Here is a 26,612-nt window from a genome sequence, read left to right as displayed (position 1 = left end):
GGAGCTGTGTCCCAAAAATTTTGTTTTAGCTAATCCTTCCGCTTACTTTTCAAAATGTATTCTATTGTTTTGCTTTGGTCGATAAAACAGGTAAAAAGGTATAAGAACAAATGACAAACATGGTCATTCTTTTCTCCTCTTTATTGGCACTGCAAAAAAAAAAAAGTACATTTTGAGTTAGTTAAAACAATGAGTCACATTCTTTACATTTTTCTGGGGAAGTAATGTCACCTTTCACTCTAAATTGTGTCCACACATTTTACAATCAGTCCTCAAGTCCGACCATCTTCCTGCTGACATCCCACAGCTTCTTAGCCGCTTCCCTGTCCGTAGGCTTCAACAGCAGCTCCTCTTCCTCGCAGTTAGCAAAGCATTTCCCCGACACATTCTCCACATCTGGGGAGCAAGCCAGGTAGAGGGGGGTCTGGGCCCCCTCCAAGGGACTCTTAAAGAATAGCAATGAGGCCAGGTAGAAGAGCGGCTTTGCCAAGAAGGGAATGTGAACGTGCCTGCCTAGCCTAGTCCTCACGATTCCGGGTGTAAGCGCGTTGACCGTCACCCCGGAGCCTTCGAGCTGGTGCGCGAGTTCAAGGGTGAACAGCAGGTTGGCTAGCTTGCTTTGACTGTAGCAGAACGCCTTCTTGTATTTAGTCTCGCTGTTCAGGTCGTCAAAGTTGATGTGGCCGTACTTGTACAGTTTGGAGGAGACCACCACCACACGGCTGCCGGCCGATCGTTTGAGGAGGTCGAGCAACAGGTGGGTGAGCAGGAAGTGACCCAGATGATTGACACCGAGCTGCATTTCAAAGCCATCTTCCGTCTTGGAATAGGGACACTGATAAACACCGGCATTGTTCACAAGGACGTCGATCTTGGTTTCCTCCTGGTAGTTCGAGAGCGAAAGGGCTTTAACATGAAATATTTATATTCGAAAAAGGTCACGCAATATTGAATTGAATTATATTGTCAGTCATACTATAAGGAGGGTTAAAGATTCACCACGAAGTGCACATATAACAACCACAAACCAATAAATAATCAATAAATAATCACAGTTATTAGTTATTGATTATTTATTAGTTCAGTAAATTCGAAGGAGCCCAGTTTGATCTTATCAGGACCTTGGACAGTTCACACGATGACTGACAATATACAATACATATATACTAACTACTATAATGTGTGGATTCATTCCAACTTGCCTCGTAAATCTCTTGACAAAATTTACGGACCGATGAGAGCGATGCCAGGTCCAGATGTTTAATAACCACCTCCCCTAAGTCTTTTCCCGGACGTCCTTGGACGTCCCGGGCCGCTTCGGCGGCGCTCTTCGGGTCCCGACAGGCCATGATGACCCGAGCCTTTAGTTTCAGCAGCTCCCCGGTTAGAGCCTTCCCGATGCCGCTGTTAGCCCCGGTCACAATGACCGTTTTTCCACGCATCAGGCCCGCCGGGTACATGAGGAGTTTGACCGCTTTTTGACGGGGGAACATGCGGCGCATGAAAAGCAGGACACCGCCACCGACTACGGCTGCGATGAGGACGGCAGTCGCCATGGAAGCGTCAAGAATGTCAAGTCGTGTTTTGAAGTTACAAAACTCAACCGGAAGTAAACGAAAGCGGACGTTGTTGAAATTGTCCATAAAAACCCTGGAAAATAAATCCACTATGATAAAGGGGGGACAAAATCACCCATCGCCTAGGTTAATACAATAATGGTGTTATGTCTGTATTTATTATCATAAAACATAGTCATTAGCTAGATGTTAACCAGTTTCACTTCTATTTGATTTGAGGCAAGATTTGGGTAGATGCTGCCGTCTACTGGCCATTTTTATTAAAGATATGTATTTAATTGACAAATCTGATTTAAATATCAAAATGGCTCAAATATGAACTGAATAGTGATAGTAACAATTTTGAAACAAACAAATGTATTAATAATGGTTGAACTTAACACGTGAAACTGTTAAAAAGTTAGTTATTATATGGTGTAAGATTATAAGATTGTTGTTAATTATGTCCTGCTTTGTGTTTATTGCAGAAGAGGAACGTTTTAGAATGATAAATGTTTCCAAAGTGATACTCTAGTTACAGCTAAACTGAGAATTAAAACTGCCTTTAGAATGTTTCATCTTGAAATATCACAAAAGACAAATATTTGTGGGTTTGATGAACAGATTAATTCCTTTAGTCTTTAGATGAAAAATCTTAAATACATGCAATGAAGTAAACACAAATTGCACTTCAAACAGGAATAAACTGATACTCTCTCATGTAGTGGCCAATCTGTTAAGTGACTGAATAATGGGACATTATGAGAATTTGCTATTTACTCCATCCTACACATTATTGTATTATAATACCTCATCATCTAATTATTTCTGGTGATATCCTGTTACAAGAGTGTGTTCTATGACATCACCATATTTGAAGCCATTATACTATGGGGCTCACAAGCATTCACTAATGCATTTAATGCAAAGAATAAGTTTCTCTTTTGAGAGAGCAAGAGAAGGGAGAGAGAAAGAGAGAGTGAGAAAGGATACAAGTATAAAGGGACTTCCTGTTGTCTTGCCATATTTCCAGTTGAGTAATACTCTAACTGTTTGCTTCATTTCCTTTCTCTCTCTCTCTTCTCAAAATGAAAACATGTGAAAAAATAAATGGCTCGCAAAAACCTTAAGACTGGCCATTCTTAGCATTGAATGTAGATTTGCTTATTTACTGGATAATGCATACGGTTCTGTTTTTACTGCTTCTGATCGACACTTGTACTACTTCCATTTATGAAGGTAAGAACATCTTTCGTTTCTTGAGATTGTAGCATGACAATATAAAAATGACATAACAATGCAGAACTATGAACAATATTCATTTGGACAAATTAAGCTTTTTTAAAAAACTACATCTCCCTCAATACATACAATTTTAGTTTCTATTTTGGGCACGGTTGGGTAGTGTTTTGACTTTCTACTTCTCATTTCTCAAATCTAAATACTCTTCTGTGGAGGGTTTGCTTGTTTTGTTTGTCTATTCCAGGCCTGCCCATTATACGTAGATCGCAAGGGAAAAAATGGTAGATTACACTACAATAACATTTTAATTCCTCCCTTCTGTCCATTTCCTTAGCTAGGCTCTTATGAATTTGGCATGTCCAGAATCCCCTGCCGCTCCCATACATGTTGATAGCATCTAATGTGAGTTATATCATTAAATAATTGTTGAGCTTACCTCCTTGAAAAGTAGATCTTAGAGCAAAAAAACATTTCAACGGTTGCAGTATGTCATGTGTGATACCTTTCCACAAATGTATGTTGGAAGTGCAATCAGTCGATTTCAGTCAGGTGCTTCTCATTTCAGCACAATCCCCATTGGTTAATTGTCTGAGGCTTGGCTATTATGGAATAGAGTCCAGGGGTGGGCAATCCGGTCCTTGAGGGCCTCTGTGGGTGCAGGTTTTAGTTCCAACCGATCCAACACAAACAGTTTAACCAATTAGATTTCTGCTGAACCAAAAAGCACCTGACTGCAGTCCACTGATTGACAAACAACCATTCATGCTCACATTCATACCCAGGGGCAACTTAGAGTGTTCAATCAGCCTACCATGCATGTCTTTGGAATGTGGGAGGAAACCGGAGTACCTGGGGAATACCCACGCAGGCCCGGAGAGAACATGCAAAGTCCACACAGATGGACCGACCGGGATTTGAAACCAGGTCCCACACCCTGAGGCCGACACGCTAACCACTCATCCCCCAGGCCGCCCTGGAATAGACTCTATGCCATAATAGCCAAGCATAACTACTTGCATTTATCATACACCGCATAAGAATTATGCACCTGAGTGCCAGAATTACTGGAAGCACAAGAACAGCAGAACAGGCACTCTGACATAGGCAATTAAGTCGCATTAGTTTCCTGAAATATTGCTCATTTTTGCATTAACACTGATGTTGTAACTAATATCCACAGGGCAGAACTTGTGCAATGTCTTTCCAAAAGATCCATACATCCAGAAGGGAGAGGATATTCAGCTATTGTGCAAGAGCTTTTGTGTCAACGGGAAAGTGTACTGGACGCTGAACAATGAAGACGTCAAAGGAAGTTGGTCGAGCTCCATAAACTCCACGCATCACATTCTATCTCTTAAAAACTTCACCCTGAGTAACGCCACCGTGCTATGCCGCCAGGCCGATACTAAAATCATCGCCGGAGGGACATTTGTCCGGACATATGGTAAGCGTGAGGGGTTCATGATCAGATGTTGTGATTTTAGGAATTCAGATTGGATTTGTGTAACTTGTCTGGTTACCTCTGTACTTGAAGATGATGTGATGTTGTTTTTTCTTATAGCGAAACCTTCTGTTGTCGGTTGCATCTGGCACTACAAAAATGGATCCATTCCAGGTGTACCCCAGCTTTTCACATGCACCTGGAAACATGAAGTCTCACAGAAAATCAACTACACTGTGTTTGTGTGAGTTGAATGGGTTCTCTATGTGATGAAAATCGCAACGTATGATGACAAATGTGCTTTCCTTTCAGCACTTCTTGGTATAACGCTTCCCTGTTAGAAATGTGCAGATCACGAAATGCAAAAACATGCACATCTGTCGGGTCAAAACATGTCAAACTGGGGGGCCACTACAGCCTTACTGTGAGAGCAAAGACGAAGCATTGGGAGGTTGACTCTGACCCTTATGAATTTTACTCTAATCACATTTGTAAGTAACTTTATTTCAATTTGATCTGGAAAAAAAACATTCTTTTATATCATGATCTCTTCTCTTCCTATAGTGCAAATATTACCTCCAAGGTTAACACTACACACTTTCTCTAGTCATCTACTAGCTCAGTGTATTGCGTCCACCCCCTCGGATAAATACTATTGTCAAGTCAAATATAACAAGGTAACACCTGCTGCCATAATCTATGTAGATCTTCAGTCTTTCAGCATTTGCATTCATGTCATGGTTAACCAAAATGTTTTGTGTTTCAGGTCGGAGAGAAAGGAAATTTTCAGGTACCGTACAATGGCAATGACTCCATTTTAATTGGATTTGCCTAAAGTGATAGGAGTGGTTCCACTATACATATTTTATATTCACTATACATAGTAGTTATTCAATTGGGTAGCACAACAGTTGATTTATTTGTTGTTGTTCTTTCTAAGATAGTTTGTTTTTCCTCCCCTAAGATTCTCAATAAGATTTTAGAAGCTACAGGAAAAGGGAATATTTCCATTGAAAATATCGAGTCCTGCACTTATTACAAAGTTTCATCTCGCTGCGCTTGGAGTAAAGCTCCCTGGAGTGAATGGAGCAGAGAGCAAACTATTTTAAGTCAACTAAACAGTAAGTTCCAATTTAAATTATCATCGGCTTCAAAAATAATATATATTTTTTTAATTCACTATTGTTCATAACTTAACTGTGACTATCATATTCCTTTTATAGAAAGTAATGTGAAGCTCAATCTGTGGAGAAAGATAAAAGAACCAGAAAAAAATGGGACTAGAAATGTTTACGCAATGTGGGCGGTAAGAAATCTTCAAATAAAATTTTGTGGAATGTTATAAACATCTTCAACCCACTGAACATCTAATAGTTTTCCACTTCATCTCTTCTTTACAGGAGATTTCATCAGCCTGCCAAGGCACATTTACATATTTTATCCAAGACACTGTCTTCAAGAACAATGGCATTGAGTTAGATTATAATCCTAAATTATGTCCCAATTCATTTTGTACATTTCACCTAAATGAAAAGGCGCACAGATTAAAACTCAGAGTCTTTCATAACGACGAGGTGCTGTCACAGGACTCGGTTTATGTTCCAGCTGTTGAAGAAAGTACGCTTTAATGGAGCTATTTCATCTACTATGAAAATAACTGGCCTGAGTAAGCCACATGTTGCTAATATTTGACTTGTTTTCTTTCCAGTCGGTCTCCCTAAAGTTACAAACGTGCAAACTTCAACCACGGAAGGTGTTATTTCACTCACTTGGGATGCTCCTTCTCAGTTTGTCAGGGGTTACATGGTTGACTGGACCCACGATGGCCATGAGTACCACTGGGAGGAAACCAATTCCACCAGCACCACACTTGCGGGTATGTTAGAGAATGAGGAGATTGATTCATCATCATTATGAACGGCATATTAATAGGAAGAGGTTACAGAGTCTTGTTGATATTTTTTGTAAATCTAGGTCTCGTGGATAAAGCAGCCTACAACATCACAGTTACGCCACTGTTTGGTGACAAGACGGGCCTTGGCACACGGGTGGTGCAGCTCTGTACGGCAGTAGCAGGTTTGACGCATTGTTCAATGAATTCATATTTCAAATTGAAGTGACGCTTATTAAACAATGAGATAAAGGAGAATAAGTCAGAAAAGACAGTTGTAAAAAGCCTGGTCAATTTTGAATGAATAAAAACAGGGAGATGTATTTGTAAGGTTTTAAAATGGAGAAAAATTAACATGGACCATCAGGTCTAGGACAAAAAACTTCAAAAACAATAAACATTCCTCTGCATGTTTAAGTTATTATATGCTTCCTACAGCCGCAGCAAATTTTTCCACCATCACGGTTGAAGTTACTGACAAAAAAGCCCTTGTGAGATGGACAATGCAGCACCAGGATTTATGTAGCGGGGTTATTCTCCACTACATTGTGTTCTATGGAAGAGGACAGGGAGCACATTTCAGTAAGTGAAGCTCAAGCAATTGCTAAATGTTTCTTGTCACAATCTCGTCCATTTTGGGTCACTTGTTCTTTCAGATATCACAGTTAATAGTACAAATAAGGAGGTCTTTCTGAAGGACCTGATTCCGTACACCCAATACAGCATGTATATCAAGGCTATAGCGCAAACTGGAACGAGTGAAAGCAACGTAAGATATTTTAACACAAAAAGCCTTGGTGAGTAACTTTGTTATTGTTTTTCATACTGGAGAGTGATGGGAAAATATTTGACCTTTTGGCTTGTTGTCCATTTGGAATCCCTCTAAACTTAAGATTCTTATGTGGATGACATACCATTGCAGAAATGTTTTCCACCGCTACTATTATTAAGTGTGTCAATCACATATGCGATTGTGAGGGAAATAATCGTCATTTAGTAGCAGTCAGAGGTATTAAAACGTATGTGGATTTTCTTTGGTAGATCCGCAGCTGGTCATAAAACTTTTGATCATCGGAAGCATCACAATAATCCTTGTGATATCAACAGTAATATGCTGTACTGTACAGTAAGTGTTTTTGGTTTTTCGAAGCTCTGGATAGCTCTAGATAGAAAAAGAATTAACATTTTTTTCAAGTATGTTCTTAATATTTCGAATGAGACTATGTGGTATTGTTTGTAAAATCAATAGTAGTCCTCTGTTTGCGCGTTTGAGCAAGAATTTAACATAAAAGACTAAACAAGGTGTCTTCTTATCTGTGTCTTAGGTATAGGAAGTTCCTAATGAAGCCTCTTCCGGATCCTGGCCTTAGTTCTGTAGCGCAGTGGCCATCAGGAACTCATCAAAAGGTGAACTTAGTTGGATAATAAGATAGCATATTAAGTTGGCTGGGGTGATTGTGTAATTATTTGAATAATTACAATTTCCCTTGCAGACTTCGACAGCATTATTATCATTAGAGTAAGGGTAGTATGTCAGTACATGGTGACTTAAGATACTCTGAGTCATTTGGAAAAAAGAATTCCCCTTTCATTTGCCAGTACAGTTTAAATAATCTGTTTTTTATTACAGCAGTGAACTCTCTTCGACTTACTTCAAAATAAGCAGCACTTAGCCAAATTGTGAATATTTAGTTGAAAAAAATGTTGTCACTCCTTGTTAATGTTTGCTTTCGAGATATGCACGTTGTTTATTTCAATCCATCACAAAATGAATTAAACCCATAAGGCACCTCTCACTGTGAAAAATGCTTTAGTTACATGGATGCATATTGTCATTTCTTTGTCCAAAATACACATTTTTTTACACCCAGGGGATGTTTCCCTTCCGGCAATTCAACTGCCCGTCAGAAAGCCTCTGCGCACGGGTGTACTTGGAAGATTCCCAAACAATTCCCCCCATTGATGTCTGCCAGGAGGAATACACTGGCCTTGTTTTTACTTCAAAAACTAACATACGTAAAGAGAGACCGGATGATCCCCAAGAAGCATTCAATCCGTCTCCTTCCAGAGAACGCAAAGCACAGCTCCCTAATGGCGGCGGTCAATTAAGCCCGTACCGAAGTCAGGGTTCCGTGGAAAGCCCGAGCCAAAGCCACGGGAAAGAATCTAACTGTCTACTTCCAGAGAACCATCAACAAATGACAACATCCCTAGCTATGTACGTCACTGTTGACATATTTGAGCAAGACCAATGTAGGTGAGAATGTAAATACTAGCGCATAATACACAACACACTCAAGTTATTATGCTATATATACTAATCATGTACAGTATTATGTGTGTCAGTTAATGTAATTTGCATGTTGATGTGTCATGAAATGCTGTGTAGAATAAAGAAGTATATTTATGCATGCACATTATATACAGGATACTGGATCAAAGGAATGTAACTAATAACTGCATGTTTGTTGTTGAAAGGAGAAGGAGTACATTATTTGTTTATCACAAGTAAATTTAGGAAGTGTTTACAATTTGCTATAATAAAACTTTACTAGTTTAAGCTAGTACTTTACTAGTTTTCAAAATTAATTCAATGGAAAGTGTTATGCATAATATACATAAGAGAATACAAAAAAAACTAAAAGCGTGTTCTGTTATTAATCTTTTAATTGAGAATTTTAAAAATCTAAGCATTGTAAGACAAATAAATCATCATAAATAAGTATGCAATCAGGATTATGGATCATCTTAAGAGAATGTTTGCTGACCTGCAGTAAAGGTTGCCTTACCAAAATTCTGCGTTTTGAAAATGTAGCAAACAAAAAAAAAAAACAAGATCAGTTTTACGATATATATTTCTTTGTCAACTAATTAATTTAAAAAGTACATATAAGAATGTCCTTATATTCAAAGAAGGGTTTCCCTAAAAAAATGGCATCCTCTCTATTCCAGAAAATGTAATTTGTTTTTTACTTGAAAATGTCAGCGTATCTGCCCCGTCATGAGCTGGAAAAATGTCGGCCTAGCATTTCTAGATTTTATTTCTAAATAGATTACTTGGATTGTTTCATTTAGCATTGAACGAGTGACCTGATTTTTGTAATTATGTTTACATATACATATATATCTATTTTTTTTATATGTACTTCTCTTGCTGTTAAAATTGTATGGAGGTTTTCACAATAGATTGAGAAGAAATGCACTAGAGGGGGCAAAGAGTGAGCCAATGACACAAACAAATGCGCAAGAAGCAAGAAAGCAAAAAAAAACATTAGGTCATCTTTGGCAGTGATAGCATTTATCAATGTTTACCCGTTACATAACCACATAAATTGTTTATTAAGGATGACAAATTACATTCTACGCATATATTTATGATAATAAGAGATTTGTTGTTCATTTTGGGGATCATTCCTACACAAAAATAAGGCCATTACACTGTACTGTACTTCGTATGTGACATGTAAGAACATGATATCACGCACTCCATGTACTGAAAATGATAAACTTTGGCCTGCCTTCTCCGAATGTCTATGGCTTTTTATTAGGTTTGAAGAGTGTTATCTATCACTCACTACCTGATAAAGTAAAATTCCATATTACTGCATGGCAATTTATGACACCACAGATACCCTGTGCTTGACTTCATTATATCAGAACTCTCAGACAGTTTTTGTCTTGAAATCGATCAATAAGCAGCATGACGAGGCATGTAACAGTTAGTAATACAAAGTCAACATATTTTTTCACTTCGGCAACAAATCATTGTTTTTTTAAAAGTTGGCCAACTGTTTGCTCCAAAAATTACATTTTTGGGGGGAGTGACTTAGTTGTGACTTAAATTATTCTAATATTGCATGATTCAAGTGTGCAACAATTATAGTTTTCTTTGGGAGAAACCAATCTCAACCCATAAAGAATAGCCTGCATAAATGTTCTTTTCAAGAGGAAATGAGGTACATGAATGCAGAGCTATCACAGTGATTGGTTTGCTGATTGATTCACGGAGACGACTTGCTGACAGTATAGCCAGCGAATGATCGTTAATGGCACGTGAACCCAAGTTGAAAATTCCCAAATATGTCAAGACAAGCTTCAATACAGCATTTAAACTACCCATGAGATGTAATGTCTGTCTGACTTCATTCTTGGGATGAATAACAGATTTGAACCTTGAATGTAACTGTTTATTTACCCCTGATTTCAGGGTAAATAAAGCCTTAGAGGAACCTTTGAATATTTGCAGATCGAAGTTCATCATTCAGCAAGTATCGAATTTGAGGGACTGTTGTCATTTGCTTTAGTGGCAGTGGAATCGAGAGAAGCAGTACAAGTTAACACACTGTAAGTATACAGGAATTTAATTGTGGAATATTGTGAAGGAGTAAGAAATATGTATTCATCAATATTTTTACTATTGAACTCCAAAATTTGTAAAATATACTGTATGTAATAGCCGTTTTACAGGTCTTTCAAGGTTTGGTCTTTGGTTTGTGTTTCTAGAATTGAACTCCACGCCAAATCAAATGCGCTTGTGACCTGTAGTATTTTAAAGAATAGTGTAATTTACAGTCAATTCTATGCATTTAGTGATATTTTTATCAAGTCAAGAAATAGGTCAAAATAAAGAAAGCTTTGGAAAATAAAATCAATCAGAAAATGGCTGTTTTCACTTGTACACACAACAAAGATGCTGTTATAACTTTTAATTTGACAGTTTGAATCCTTTTCGGTATATTGTAGGTTGCCTTTTAGAAAGGAAAATTATTGGAGATATATATATATATATATACATATATATATACTTATATATACATATATATATACATATATATATATACATATATATATATACATATATATATACATATATATATACATATATATATACATATATATATACATATATATATATATACATATATATACATATATATATATATACAGATATATATATATATATATATATATATATATATATATATATATATATATATATATATACATATATATATATATATATACATACAGTTTTAAGGTGATAAAAATCATCAATAAACATATAAAACTTTCTGAACTGATTGTGAATGTTGTGTACCCACTACTTGTTTGTTCCTTTTTGGTCAAGGACAGACTTTGGGTTTGAAAAGTAACAAAACTAACTTGAACTCATTGACTTGTCTTGATAGGATCAGTAATTTGTGTGAGGACCCTCTCTGTAACGATTTCAGACAATCGGTGTTGTAAGCCTTTGCTTTGATCAATGACTATGCTTGAAAACCTTTTCCCTTTGTCCCTCCACACTGCAGGGCCCAGTGGACTTTGAGTCGTTCCTCCCAGTATCTGCCGTATAAAAGACCGGATAGGATTCTGAGCATTCAGTCTCGTCTGAGTACTCGCCAAAACCGTGAGGGACTGAGCTTCACGAGCCCACCATGAGGGACTCAAAGCTCTGCCTTCTGCTGATCCTCGGCACGACAGCCTTGGCTGGTGAGTACCGACAGTCATCTTCCACTGATCCTTTTTTCAGTTTTTTGAAGATATATTGCTGGGAATTTTCCATTTCATAATTAGTATTTGGAAGTAAATGTTACGCTTGGGTTAATAATACAATTATATATTTTTTAATAATCAAATTATTCCAATCAGTGGCTTTCTTTCTTATGATTTCATCCAAAAAATACAGTTTGTGAGTATTACATGAAAGGGTATTTTCACAAATCATTCATGTGTCATTTTAACTAACTGGTCAGATTTGAGTCCACTTACTTTAATTGTTTTTAAAATGATTTTGCTATGTAGAAATTTTTGGTATCTTTAAAGTTTAGAGTGTAAACATCTTTTCTACCATTAACCAAGGCTGGCCCTTTTTCTTACGCTGTCTACACTCAATTAAAAATAAAGTATTATATGGTTATCACTCTAAAAGGAAAATCTATGCTAGACATCTGGTTGTACCAGAAAAATATCAAAACCTTTATTGATACATATTTGCAACTGCCAGGTTAAAAAACAGCTGATCGAAGCACTCGTTTTATCTGTTTTGGATTATGGCAGCGCTATCTCTCCACATGTTGCAGCCTACACAGTAAAATCTTTGCAAACTGATAAAAGATTAGACTGTCTCCAGTAAATTGACAATAATAAATAAACATCTTTAACTGTATATAATTGTTTGATCAGTTACCTTTGCGTATGGTAACATTCCCAAGTTATTTATTCGATTTTTAAGATGAATATCTAAATAATAGTCGATAAAAATAAATAAAGACAACATTAAGACATTAATGATTTCTTATTAATTACTGGTAATAAAAAAATAATAATGTGTATTTTCTGTCTTCCATATAGTTGCCCAAGACGTGGATCAACCCACTTGTCTACGTAAGTTGCACCTGATAATTGCTGATTACTTTGTGAAACATTAACAATAAATGTCTAAAACCAAGTGGTGCTGATGTTCTCCTCTAGTGGCCAAAAGGTACAAGACACTGCACAAGTACGAATACCAATACGTAGCGGAGTCTCTAAATGCCATCAATGGAGCTTTTTCACTCAAGAACGGCCCGAGGGCAACATGCAAGGTATGACACGGACCATATTCGCACATTTGGGTAGGCTACGTTTGTAATTGGAATCTGTATAAAAGACAAGCAAAAATGATTAAATGAAACGCCCCCACTAAATGCTTGTTGTAAGTTTAAATGCGTTCAAATAAGGCAAGTATAGTGACCCAGATTTCCTGTAACAGGTCGAAATCGAAGTCCCACAGACTTGCAGTTTCATCGTGCGCACCACCGGCTGTAGCTTGAGCGAAGCGGTTGGCCTCGACTCCGATGGCAAGCCCATGTTCAATGTGGCCTCCAGCTCTGATGCCTTTGCTGCTGAAATGGAAAGGTACCTACCACGTGCTTTGGAATATGTGCAGCAAATATCGAGCTGTACCAAAACACGTCGTATTAACATCCCTGATGTGTTTTAGATATCCACTGAAGGTTGTGGTTGAGGGTATGAATGATGTCAAACTGTACCCTGAGCATGGTGAGACAACAACCACCCTAAACATCAAGAGGGGTATCATCTCAGCTCTAGCGGTGCCTCTGATGGAACAGGACGAGGAAATGGTACAGTAATTTCTATTGGCAATCTATCAAAACAAAAACACACACAAAAAAACAACACTGTCTGAAAAACAGCAAATAATGTATTTTTTTCCTGTTGCATTTTAGCCCACAATCCACGGAATGTGTAAGACCCACTATGCCGTCAATGCTAGGGAGGACATTGCAACTGACATCAGCCTGGAAAGGGACCTGTCCTCGTGTGACAAATTTGTCCCAGTTAAAGATTACACCAGCCCCTTGGCTCCCATCTCTGGCATGGTAAGACACTTGAAAAATAAATACAAATAGGCATATTTTTTGTTGTTGTTGTCAAATAACTAGGAGCCTTTTTTATCCCTTTCGTCTTTAGCAATACCCTCTTTCCAAGCTCATCAGAAGCTCACAGACCTGCAACTACAAGTTTGACAATGAGAAGAAACATATGACCTCTGGCTCATGCACAGAGAAGCACATCTTGATCCCTTTCTCCCACAAGTAAATCTGACTTTTCTAATGTCCTTTCTATTGTGTAATTCAGCAATATCTCCTTTTTCCGCATGAGTCTCAATCCTAACGCAGCGCTTTACAATTTCAGGGGGGAATATGGAGTTACAAATGTTGCCAAGCAAGATCTAACTCTGATCCAGGTTTCAACTTCTAACAACAGAGTGTTTGACCACGGTGAACACGCAATTTCGTCTGAGATGGTTTCATTTCAATTTCCAAAGTCTAATGTTCCATTTGTTTCATAGGTGATAATCACAAGGGTCTTCATATGGACACGGTGGAGAACAAGGCATATTCCCAGAGTAAAGATGATTTTCTGGATCTGCTGAGCGACCTGGCCAATTTGCCTGAGAACGAGGGCGAGAAGAGAGCACACCTCTTCCATCAGATTGTCACCATGGTCCGCGGATTGAAGATGGAAACTCTGAGCCAAGCCATCCCCGAGGCTCTTGTTGTGTCCCGTGTCCTGTCCTATCAAGTTCTGGCCCAGTGCGGAACCCCAGAGTGCAGCAGCGCCATCATGCAGATCCTTAGGAGCTTTGATACCTCAGCAGTAGAAGTTGATGCTGCAGTTTTTGCATTAGGACTCGTTTCTAACCCTTCTGCCTTGCTGATAAATGACATGCTGGAAATGGTCAAATACAAGCCTAGCAAGCCTATGATGTATGGCCTGAGCAATGTAGTCAAGAGGTGGGTAATGTTAATTACATCTGACTGTGAAATGTGATTTGGAAGTCTCTAAACCTAAATGTCCTCCCATCAGGTTTCAAAAAACTGAAGGAGAAGTGATCCCTGAGATCCGCTCTGTTGCTGAATTCCTGGCAGGTCACCTCGGTGACTGTGCTGGTGACCAAGACAACACTTTCCTCACTTTGAGGGTATGTAGTTTTATAGCTAGGGAACCATTAGATGAACCCTGTTTGTCATTAGTCTCTAAAATAAAGATAATCTTTGTCTAGGTTATTGGGAACATGGCTCCTGCTATTGTGCCTGCCAGTCCTGCACTAAGAGCTTCACTGCTGCAGTGTATGAACCAACCAGATGCTTCCTTGGAAGTGCAGCAAGCTGCCATCCAGGTTTATCGCCTGACACCTATCTCAGATGAGGCAAGTACAAGTATTCAGCAATGATGAAGTCGGATCTGACTATTTAGTTATCGCGCTTGCTTATCGGAACTATTGTTTTGTCACAGGGAAGAGAAGTTCTCATTCAGGTCGTTTTGGACAGCGCCAGCCCACTGCAAAAGAGAATAGCTGCATATCTTGTGTTTATGAAGAACCCCCTGACAAGTGAGCTGGTGCGTTTGGTCACTGCCTTGCTCACAGAGGGAGATGAACAATTCAAGAGCTTTGTGGTGTCTCACATTACCAACATTCTCTCTTCAAGTGAGCCTAAAACGAAAGAGTAAGTGAGGAAATGCTGCATATTCGTGTTTAATTTAATATGAGTGGGAAAGTTCGAAGTTGAACTATATGTTTTTTTGTTTTTGTTTTTGCCAAGACTCAGAGAAAGGCTTAGTGACGCCTTCCAGAGCAATGAGATTGGACCAATCATGGACCCCATGAAGTTCTCTCGTAACTACCGGATCGGATCTGTGGAGGGAAATATGATCTTCGAGGGCTCCAGCTACTTGCCCAAGGAAGCCATGCTGGAAATGACTCTGAGGGCATTTGGCTTTGACATTGACATGATGGAGGTAAACCTTTAGAGTGACACGAAAATAAACTGTCACAGTAAGTTTGGACATAGTTCATTTGAGACCTATAACTCCACTACAGATTGGCATGGGGGGTAAAGGATTCGAACCAACCGTTGAGGCACTATTTGGTGACGACGGCTTCTTCCCTGACACTGCTATGAAGACAATGTACTTTGTTTCTGACAACATGCATGCAGTCAGAGAAATCGTTGAGCGTTTCGTACCTGGTTACAAGAAAGCGGAGATGAAGAGACAGGTAACTAATAAGATTTGCTGATTTGTTTGGTTTCTTACAATAAAGTAACATTTTTGTCAATCTTTGTTTAGCTATCTCAGAACTTCCTGAGTGAAGTTGGCCAAAACCTCAAAACCTTGATGCAAAAACTAGAGGTCTCCGATTCTCCAGAAGCCATGATGTATCTGAGATTGTTCGGGAACGAGCTGGGATATCTGAAGACCAATGAGATGGCAGATGTGGCAAACTCCGTTGCCTTGCTGTTCGAGAGCATGTTGAAGATGTTCCCTGCTGATGTAAGAAAAGAAAGAAACTTTGAGCAGAACTCTTCACAAGCAAATGTTTTAAATCCATAGCAGGTTTATCAATGGTATTTCAATGATTTGTATTTTCACAGCTCTTGATGAGACTGATGACAAAGACTGACAACACCATGTTTGCACACTACATCTTCATGGACAATATCTTTTTCCTGCCTACGGTCACTGGTGTGCCTCTGAAAATTGCCTTGTCTGGGACCTTCACCCCTGGTGTCAAAGGTGGACTTAAGATTTCCCGTGACATGGTAAGAATTTCCTAAATTCCTAAATATGTTTTAACCAAATAAATAATGCATTAATCACATATTATAACGACTGTAAAATGTACATGTTTTTGTTTGTTTTTCATCAGAGTGAAGTAGCTTTCATGCCATCTGCTGGGGTTGAGTTTTCAACTCACGTTGGAGCCTATATTCCCGAATATCTTAACTCTGGATTGGAGATGAACTCCAACATCTTCCATGAGAGCAGTCTTCAAGCCAAGATCTCAATGGGACTTGACCGTGTCAAGATGACCATTCCAGCACCAAAAAGCCCAACCAAGCTCATCAGAATGACGTACGCTACCAAAACACAGCATCTGGCTTTCAGTGGTTTAAGATTTTATATAAACTCCTGCTCTTTATTTGAAATATAGAAACACCCTGGTGGCAGTGAATGACCAAGGGGTTGAGGCTATCACCCCATTAGTGATGAATCCAGTGGATGTTAACAAATGCACGCCCTTCTTTGCTGGGATGAAATACTGCACGGCTCTTCAGTACAATGACGCTTACTCTCAAGAGACGGCACCCTACTTCCCCTTCACTGGTGACAGCAAGTGAGAAAGCACACAAAAATTTAATACTAATTCCTGATGCCATAAATCTATGATTAGAGATAGATCTAGTCTACCTATATTTATGAACCATGATATCTTGCATTTTAATAGACTTGCACTGGAGCTCCATCCCAGTGGTGATGTCACTGAGTACACGGCCACCGTTGCTTACGAGCTACTGAAGGAAGGAGATGAGGGCAGGCAGAAGGTCGACTCAGTGAAGTTTGTTCTAAGAGCTGAAGGTATGCAAAGACTAGAGATATGAGCTTCTCCATCACTTGATGCATCTTTGAAATTCAGTGGAATAATATTGTTGCCTTGGTTGGATCACACACACAACAGGTACAGATCCCACAGAGGCCAGAGCAGTCCTGAAATACAACAGAAGGAAGCACACAGTCACCGCTGACATCCAGATTCCTGACTATGATGTTGAAGCAGGAGTGAGACTCGGTGTTATTGATGGAAACACCAAAGGAAAGGGAACCCACTCCATCTCTTTGGAAATACTTAACAAAAACATCCCTCAGGTTTCCCTGATTGGTCGAGCCAAGTAAGAAATCAAGCGTCTCACAGAGAAACTGTGAGGTCATTTGTCATATTTTATATTCTCACTTATTTCCCCTCACAGTCTGGAAATGTTGAAGAAAGGTATGCTTCAAGTTCAGCTTCTGGTGCCCACACTGAACGTTGATGCCTCGGTGACAGCTAACATGAAGCGAGAGGATGAATTGGAGTTGAAGTTGAAGACTGAAGTGAAGGTCATGGAAGCTGTGTCCAAGCAGGAGATTGCCTTAAAATACGGTAGGATATTTTCTTTATACACTTCGACTGACGGAAATATTTTTTTATAGTAATCCTCACAACCAGCTAGATTATGTTTCATATCTATTAGACTATCTCGAAAGTACTACTGTTTACCCAACCTTTAAAATAAATGTAAATAAATAATATATTTCCATTTCTTCTTGTTTATTCAGATGACACCAAGGTTGCAGTTGAGTTCAAATCTGAGGCAAAGACTGATGTCAACCTTGGGCCACTCTCTGATTTGTTTGAGAAGTACACACAAGAACTTCTTGACACCCAGGTTGGACAGACTGATATGAAGGTTGCTCACATCTTCAAGAACTTTGGAGAGGTATGGGATACAACCGTTTGGGTTTTTCATGTTTTGATAAGCATTCAGGTGAATAAGCTTCCACCATTTTCTTTCCCTTAGGCAGCAAACAACTACATGGAGAAGTATGGTTCAGAGATCCCTTACATTCAGAACTTCAGAGTTCCAGAGATGCCTGAGATTTCTCTGCCAGCGACACTGTTCCTAAACACGTAAGTTTGTAAAAAGCCATGATTACTGATTGTTGGGTTTTCTCAAAACTGTCATGTGATTGTCTTTTGTACTTTTGACAGTGAAACAAAGGCTGTGTACTACTTTAACAAAGAGCGCTTTACCATTTCCATCCCACTCCCCCTGGGAGGAAAGTCAACTGTAGAGATGAAATTCCCACCAGCTTTAACAACACCTCACCTGTCTCTTCCTGAGCTTGGACTGGAGATTGCTTCAATGGAGATTCCAATCCCGGAACTCTTCGTTCCCGAGCGTCTCACTTTTACAGTCCCTCTTTTCGGTAAAGCTGAAGTCTCAACTGAGATGAAGAGCAACCTCTACGATATTGAGGCTTCAATCGCAGCTGGAAAAAATGTTGTGGAAACTCCAAGTTACTCTGCTAAGTTTGATTTCAAAGGAAGCTCTCCTTTTGAAATACTCGCTGTCAAGATGGAAGGTATTTATCAATGATATCTTATTGTTAGATTGGGAAAGATTAAGAATGTGGTGCTGTAATGACTAACTGGCGCATTGTATCTGTCATTTAGGCTCTGCACTTTTGGCCACCACCGATTCTCTCAAGGCCCAGGTGAAAGGCTCTTTGTCACACAAGTTCTTTGAAGGCAGTGTGAGCTTTACTGAGGATGCAACTATCACGGACAAAATTAATGTGAAAACAACTAGCAAGATTGAAGCCACAAGCCCATTTAGTGTCAATGTTGACATTGAACACAACTCTATGACTGGAATCAATGCTGAAAAAATGGCTGTTGATAGCAACTTCAAGGGAATGTTCAAAGCTGGACCTCTCTACGGCAAGGCCATTTCATCTCAGAATTTCAACATTAGTCCATTCGTAGCAGATGTGAATCTGATTTCTTTGGTTGAGTTCGAGTCAAATATTCTCCAAGCTAAAAACCAATTCAAAGCGAGTCTTGCTAATGGTGACTTGTCAATCGTTTCTAACACCAATGTATTTGAAGATACCTTGACACATGTGGCTGAGCTTGCTTTCGCCGACAACAACCTGTCACTGAAGTGCTACTCAAGTGCCCTTGCCCTTGGCATGAAAATCCACAACAGGGCGGAAGCCTCTGCTGGAGCTGGCAAGATGTCTGTGAGAGTGGAAACGAATGCTGACCATACCGAGAATCAGGTCTACTCTCTGCTAACATCAACTCTTGATGTCAATGGTCTGACTGTGAGTAGTGATGCAATCATTAAGTTTCTACAAAACACTGCCATGCACAAAGCCACCTTGAAAATGGACAAAGACGGTTTAGCCATTAGTGGAACAAACACTGTTCAGAGTCCGTTTTCCCTGGAAAACACCTTTAACGCTGGGTTGGACACCACAAGAGCAACTCTTTCCTTTAGCAACAAGGGAGCACTGTTTGACGCCAAGTTTGTTAATGCCAATGATCTGACCTTGACACTCTTTAACCTTAAATTGAACTCCAAGGCAATAGCCCAATACCTTGAGTTTGCCTCCTATAAGCATGACATTGCCTTTGACCTGACACCCTCTGCAACATCTGGCAAAGTTAACAACAACCTACAGCTTCTCGGCGTTGGCATCATTAATGATGCTGAATTGCACGCAGGCCCTTACAAAATGGACCTAGTTGGAAGCTTGAAAGCTAACTATAATCAGCAAGAGATCAAGCATATTTACCAGATTAACTACGCTGACATGACTGCCAACGCAAAGTGCAGCACCACTGGAAATCTCTTTGGAACCTACATGAGTCATAACTCAGAGCTTGATATTATTGGTCTTGCTGCCAAGTTCACCAACGCTGCCCGCTTCAACTCGCAGCTTATGCGCTTTGACCACAGCCTCCGTTCCAGCATTGTTCCATTCGACTTCAACCTCGATGCCATCTTCAACGCCGATGGAGATGTGGCTATGTATGGGAAGCACAGTGCACAGCTCTATGGCAAGTTCCTCATGCGAGCACAGCCTTTGGCTTTTGCCAGTTCACATGAATGCCGAGCCTCTGTCAACCAGGCACTAGACAATGGCATTTCCCTGGAGACAACATTTGACAATAAAGTGGATGCTGTTCTTTCAACTACGGAACAGAAGACCAGTGTTAGTCTTAAGTCTAAAATCAATAAACATGCCTTTAATCAAGACATGAGTGTTTTCAACACTCCTGAAGGAACCGGAATGGCCATTTCTTCTGCTCTCCTCACAAATATCATCAACACTGGATCCACAGACAACCAGGAATTTAGCCTCTCAGGTTTCCTAAAGTACGACAAGAACACCAACTGCCATATCATTCACTTCCCTCTGCTAGAAAATGTGCCAGTTTTTGTGGAGAGCATCAAAGATGCCATTGTCCGTGTTGCAGAAATTGTTCAGGACTACATTAACAATGATGAGATCAGAGCAAAACTTGAGGCCATTCCTCAGCGTGTAAGTGAGTTTGTTACTCAACTTAACCTTGAAGGCAAAGTTATTCTGTTGAAGGAATACTTCAGTGGTCTTGCCCAAAATTATCAGATCTCTATGGAGGATCTGGATGCTGCAGTAAAAAACATTTTTGATCAAATAATCACCAAAGTCAAATTTTACATTCAGCAGTATGTTGTCCTGATGGAGCAGATTATTATGGATGGCAAACTTTCTGAAACCATCTCGTCAAAGATCCAGGAATTGGTAAATGCAATTAACGCTGAGTATGACATCAAGGGAATGGTTGTGTATGTCATCGAGACCGTGAAGAGGATGATTGAACAGATTGACTTGGAACAATTGAAAGACTCTAGTTTGGCATTCCTGCACAACATTGAGAAGGAATACCAAATCATGGATGTCCTAAAGGATTGCCTGACTTTCATGAAAAGTATAGCGGAGACTTTTGACATTGCCACTTTCATTACTGACCTGAAAGAGATCATCAGGGATATAGTGACTGACATTCCAACCGAGCTATTTGACGACATAACGATCTATCTCAAGCAACTGATAGAGGAGTTCAATATCTTTGACAAAATCAACACATTCTCTACCAAGCTGAGGGAGTTTGTTGTGAAGTTTGAAGCTGACAAAAAGGTCCAAGACTTCTTGGAAAAACTGCTGGAGGTCATTAAGATGTTAAATATTAATGAGATCCTTAACACTGCTGCCACAATGGTGAAGGACGCAGACATCCCAAACAAAATCCAACAAATCGTCCAGGCAGTTATTGACTACATGAAAACCACTGAAGTTAAGGATATGATTCAACAACTGAAGTCCTATACTGAGTCTACATTGCAGAAGATGGCATCACTGGATTATAATAAGTTTGTGGACGACGCAAATGATATAATTGCTGCATGCACTACTTACCTTAACGATCTAGTCAAGGCTCTTGAAATTTCTAAGAAACTTGAAGCAGCAAAAGATCTATCCAATGCTCTGTTAAACTCAGCGAAAGGTTTTATGGATCGTCTAAGTGAAAGTAGAGTTGCCGATTTCATTAACAATGTAAAGGAACTGATGGGGCAGTTTGTGTTTGAAGACATCAAGACATTATTTGAATACATAAAAGAAGAAGTTAAAAATTTTGACATTAAAGGTGAGATTGCCTCATTGCTGGAAACAGTGTGCGAATACTATCAGTTAGCCTTGAACATCGCCAGTGAGACATTTAATGGAGTGATTGAGGACATCAGGATGGTGCTCCCTGAGCAAAAGATTTTCAGTGAGATTCAGGAAATCTTGAATGCACTGACAAGTGAACTGAAGAAATGTGAGCTCAATATACCATCTTTCACCATTCCTCTCACTGATCTTGTGGTACCATCCACGAAGTTAAACATGGATGAATTTGGACAGGTTCAAATCCCCTCACAGCTGGATATCCCCGAGTTCACCATCTTGGGTTTCCATACCATCAAAGCCACCACCATTTCCTTTGAAAGCATCAAGCAGAAAATCATTGAAATGATTGATTTCATCTTGAATTTCAATTACGCAGTGATCGACACAGATGCTTTCTTTGGAGACCTGAATTTGAACTTCCTTCCCTCCATGCCTGAGATCAACTTCTCAGATATCACTCTTCCTGAGATCTCTTTCCCCACTATTCCACACTTCCCTGTAGATAAGATGGTTGAGTCCCTTTCTTTTCCTGAAATGACACTTCCAACTATCCCAAGTGATATAATGGTCCCATGCTTTGGCAAACTCTCTGGTGAGATCCGATTCAATACTCCCATCTATGCTGCCAAGACATCTGTTGAGCTCCAGAACGCCACTCAGACAGTAACAACACCTCAATTCAAAGCCATCATAACTTCTCAAGGGGAATCTTCCATCGTTGGAATCCTGAATTACAAAGTGGACTCAACTGCTCAAATTGCACTTCCCAAAATGAACCGTGCCGTGCTCGCAGAAAGTCTCAAGATCAACCATCAAGCTCTTGCTGTTGATCACCAAGCCTCTCTGTCACTCTATGGTTTCTCTGGCCAGGCCCAAGCAAAGACGACGGTGACTGTAAGTTCTCCAATTTACAGCGCTGATTTGACTAACGTTGCTTTTATTGCCATGGAAGAGGGCATGGCTGCTTCTCTTGAGACAAACTATAAACATCTTGTAGATATTCCAGTCCTCAGTGTCAAATGTGACGCTAACATGAACCAGAAGGCAGTCATTCGTCAAGAAGGTTTAACCCTCACTTTAACGGTTGACAATGTTGGCAAGTCTGTTGCTCACGAAGGCAACCATAACAGCAATCTCTATTTGTCACTTAGTCCAAGCCTAGGGACATTGACTTTCTCTGGCAGCACAGACTCAAAACCAATAACGATGAAACAGCAAGTAACCGCCGAAGCTAGTCCTCTGCTCTACAAATTTAACATTCTCAATGAAATGAAGGCCCCAATCATTAAGAACAGCGTGATTTCCTCCTCTGGACACGTCAAACTAAATGACATGAAGGCTGAGCTCAAGGCAAACCATAACACCGAATTTATTGGTGCAGTCAAAGGCCACATTTCCAATGAAATTAACATTGCTGCCCACCTCTACGAGTTTGTCGCTGACTTCCAAAACAAATTAAATGGCAGAGTTTCAATCTTTGGATCACCAACTGCTAAGATTGATTTGCAGAACGATTATTCTGCAAGTCTAACACCCAACCAGCAAAAGATGAACACAATTTACAGCGGCCGTCTTAATCAGGGTGTGATTACCTACAACCTGACTGCTGACAACAACAGAAATGAGGCTGGTGTCTTTTTTGCAATGGATAGTAATGCCAATTTTGACTTCCTTAACAACCCCTTCAACTTTCCGGCCATTGAAATCCCTGTTGTGGACATTCGCACCCCAGCAATTAGTGACGTGAACTTGTATGAGCTGACAGGACTGAAGAAACTCAAGGTTTCTACTGAACAAAATCTCGACATCGATGCCAAGCTTGTTTATCAGAAGAAACATACTGCTCCTATTGCTGTTGTGATGAGTTTCGAGATTCCACCTCTGGGTGACCTGATCTCAGAGCTGTCCTTTAAGTCATCCGTCATCAATGTGAATGTCAATACAGGACTGTATACAGAAAATGAGCTTGTATTCCGCCTGGGAGCCACCACTGCTTCTGTTTTCGAGTCTTTGAAAGCCAAACTTGATGGCACCACCAGCCTGACCACAAGGAGAGGAATCAAGTTGGCTAATTCATTATCCCTTGAAAACAATCACATTGAAGGTACACACGACAGCACCTTCAGTGTAAGCACTGAGACTTTGGAAGCTGCTACATCTATGGCATCTGCTGCACGAATTGCTTTGCCTGTAATGACACTGGAATTCAACCACAATCTGAATGCAGACACCAAATCCAAAACCAAGGCTCATTCAACCATCAATATTAAGAGTAATTTCAACATCCCTGTAGTAGAGGTTGCTGGAAAAACAAGCAATGAATTTAGCCTGAAGCTGGAAGGAACTAGCGATGACATTTCCATCGAAGCATTCACAAAGGCAAACATGGATGCCAAAGCTTTTGACGACAATTTACTGTTGGCAGTCCTGGACAGTGACATGAACCTGTTCTTGAATAATGGCCTACGCTCCACTGGCAAGCTCATTGCAGATGTCAAGTTTAACCAAGGACCAACCAAAGTGATCAACGTTGATCTAATTGACACTGTGTCTTTGCAAGCCTCCCTAAGCCATGTTTATGCTACACTGAAGCATACAAATAACAACGAGCTCAACATCTTTGGTTTCAACACCAATGGGAACCATCTTGCTCAGGCTACCATTGATCTTGCACCAGTCTCCTTGACTGCCGATATTGAGATCGTTCTGACTCAGCCAAGCAGCCTGGGAGATTTCACCATCACGGACAAAACTGTGGCCGACGTAACAGTCGAAAAGCAGAAGATCTCCACTGTCGGCAAGTTCATTAGTCCACTGTATTCCTCAAATGTTGATGTACAGCTGGAGGGAAACGCTCCTGTTTTCAAAGGCACATTTAAATCTTCTGCCACCTCTGCATTCATCTTCTTAGATTATGATTTGGATGGTGAGTTGTTGATATCCATTTAAAATAATTATACACCTTCTGATCCAATACCATCACATGCTGAAATAAACAAAAACTTTTTGCCCAATAGCTTCTTCAACAGTCAACTTTGCGGATGCAGTTTTGAACATGGTTAACAAACTCACCCTGACACACACCGACCTCAACATGGATGCCAACCATGTCATTGACCAAGGCACAAGGTTAGATGATCTTTTACATTTTTTCTCATTCAGTCATAAAATAAAAGATTGATTTTGAAACGTATTTTCTTTTTCAGCGTCTCTCGCCAGACCCTGAATGTGGATATCACCAGCCAAACTTTCACAGATGTCAACCTTCGCTACGCTGCCCGCAGAGATGTTCTTAGTGCTTCACTATCTGCTCCATCTATTGGCTTCTTGGGCTTACAGTTAAACGGCAAAGTACCAACACAGATGAGTGCACGAGTCTATGGACGTTATCCTGTGAGTTAAAGAACCTGACACGATTTGCAAATGTGATATTTTTTGCTGATTTTTGCTTTCTTCTTGACAGTCTGCTCCAGATGCTGATGTTGACATCTTGGTTGTAAAATCCTCTTCCAAGGATGCCAATGGGATCAATCTTCAGATTGTCTACAATACTGAGACACCCAAAATGTTGCTCTCTGAAATGAAGCTGCGATTCCCTTCCATCATTTCAGTCTTCTCGGAATTTTTCAACAAGTACCAGATCATGAGCAACATGGAGAAGTTGAAGAATGTTGTTGTAAACCGCATGAGCGATGCTTATGATACCGCCATCAACTATGACATCCAGATGAGCCAGATTTCAGTCTTCTTCAGAAACACCATTGTCCAGTATCAGAAAAATATCCAGGTTGTCTTGGATGCTATCGTCACATTCCTGAGAGAGACCAAGTTCCAACTGCCAGGTTCGGATGAAATGACCACGCTTCCAGAAGTCCTGAAGAAAATGACCGACAGCATTGCTATTTCTCTGGACAAAACAATCGTGGTCATATATCATAACATGGAGGTCTACCATAACGCATTCCTGGAAAAAATCAGCACCATGAAAATCACCATGCCAGTTGGTGATGCAGTTACTGTCACTGAGGTCTTTGACATTGTGAAATTATACGTTCAGAAAATCAGCACTGGACTTGTTGATTGTTTGAAAAATATGGAGACTATGGACTTAATGCTGGTGAGAATTGGGGAAACCATGACGGCTGTCGTGGAAAAGACTCAACAGTTTGTTGACTCAATCCAGTCTGACTATTTAGATGAAGTCTTCTTGCGAATCAATGACCTCTATCGCAATATTGTGAGAGTCTTGAGGGTTGTTGTTGACAAGATATCTGCCCTTAATATGGAACAGGTCAACAATGCATATGATTCCATGATGGACATGTTCATTAACGTAGTGGAGCAAGTCAACGCTACTGTTTTTGAACCCTTGTCACAAGCTTCACAGGAAGCTCTGGTTAAAGTCAGCAATGGAAAGCTTGAAATCAGCCTTCCCTTTTCTCTCCAGCAATAAGGAAGTAACTTAAGTCTGAATCAGCCTTAAACACTCCCTCTTATTGGAAGGAGTATTGCCAGAAAAATGCTAACCATATTTATGACACCATGTCTAACTGTTAAATGAGCTTGTTTAACCTGTTAAGCATGTAATGTTTCACACACATGCAATAAACGATCTTTGTCAATAAAGTACATTAAAAAGAGTCATCCATATCCAATGTTGTCTCTTTTTTACATATGAAACAAACATAAGAATCAACATGAAGGGGATATATATAGGGGAATTTTTTTTTAAACCCCAGTATATTACAGTGCCATTCAAAGGTTAGACATTTATTTTCTATTTGGACTTTCCCACTTGTTGGCAGTCAAGCATTATTGCATAATCTAGTATGACCTAAATTGTCATTCTGTTACCACCAATCTGCTTTAA

The 26,612-nt window shown here is 39.8% G+C and overlaps 3 protein-coding genes across 3 annotated transcripts; 2 read left to right on the top strand and 1 right to left on the bottom strand.

Annotated features, from left to right (window-relative positions):
• Window positions 1–122: 122 nt before the first annotated feature.
• On the bottom strand, window positions 123–3,292 carry rdh14b (retinol dehydrogenase 14b). Its single transcript, XM_077587793.1, has 3 exons — window positions 3,235–3,292; window positions 1,203–1,650; window positions 123–883 (listed from the first exon to the last, which is right to left on the bottom strand). The coding sequence occupies exons 1-3, from the start codon at window positions 3,267–3,269 to the stop codon at window positions 266–268; spliced, it is 1,101 nt and encodes a 366-aa protein (XP_077443919.1). The 5' UTR covers window positions 3,270–3,292; the 3' UTR covers window positions 123–265.
• LOC144064902 (interleukin-6 receptor subunit beta-like) lies at window positions 2,608–8,680 on the top strand. Its single transcript, XM_077587796.1, has 16 exons — window positions 2,608–2,795; window positions 3,979–4,242; window positions 4,360–4,483; window positions 4,552–4,730; window positions 4,804–4,916; window positions 5,006–5,029; window positions 5,204–5,360; window positions 5,463–5,545; window positions 5,640–5,856; window positions 5,948–6,115; window positions 6,214–6,315; window positions 6,569–6,712; window positions 6,787–6,927; window positions 7,172–7,256; window positions 7,456–7,537; window positions 8,002–8,680. Exons 1-16 carry the CDS (start codon window positions 2,735–2,737, stop codon window positions 8,389–8,391), a joined length of 2,334 nt encoding a protein of 777 aa, XP_077443922.1. The 5' UTR covers window positions 2,608–2,734; the 3' UTR covers window positions 8,392–8,680.
• Window positions 8,681–10,439: 1,759 nt separating this feature from the next.
• Window positions 10,440–26,386, top strand: apobb.1 (apolipoprotein Bb, tandem duplicate 1). Its single transcript, XM_077587378.1, has 29 exons — window positions 10,440–10,474; window positions 11,440–11,620; window positions 12,482–12,514; window positions 12,602–12,714; window positions 12,882–13,027; window positions 13,113–13,254; window positions 13,360–13,512; window positions 13,604–13,728; window positions 13,829–13,914; window positions 13,986–14,430; window positions 14,504–14,618; window positions 14,700–14,846; window positions 14,933–15,144; window positions 15,241–15,436; window positions 15,519–15,695; window positions 15,767–15,970; window positions 16,072–16,239; window positions 16,347–16,552; window positions 16,632–16,814; window positions 16,926–17,056; window positions 17,157–17,367; window positions 17,446–17,618; window positions 17,795–17,955; window positions 18,037–18,146; window positions 18,228–18,601; window positions 18,693–24,668; window positions 24,760–24,871; window positions 24,949–25,135; window positions 25,206–26,386. The coding sequence occupies exons 2-29, from the start codon at window positions 11,566–11,568 to the stop codon at window positions 26,193–26,195; spliced, it is 11,331 nt and encodes a 3,776-aa protein (XP_077443504.1). The 5' UTR covers window positions 10,440–10,474; window positions 11,440–11,565; the 3' UTR covers window positions 26,196–26,386.
• Window positions 26,387–26,612: the final 226 nt, after the last annotated feature.

The sequence above is a fragment of the Stigmatopora argus genome, chromosome 19 (assembly GCF_051989625.1).
Source record: "Stigmatopora argus isolate UIUO_Sarg chromosome 19, RoL_Sarg_1.0, whole genome shotgun sequence".
Lineage (NCBI taxonomy): Eukaryota > Metazoa > Chordata > Actinopteri > Syngnathiformes > Syngnathidae > Stigmatopora > Stigmatopora argus.
This window is presented reverse-complemented; position numbering and strand designations above follow the sequence as displayed.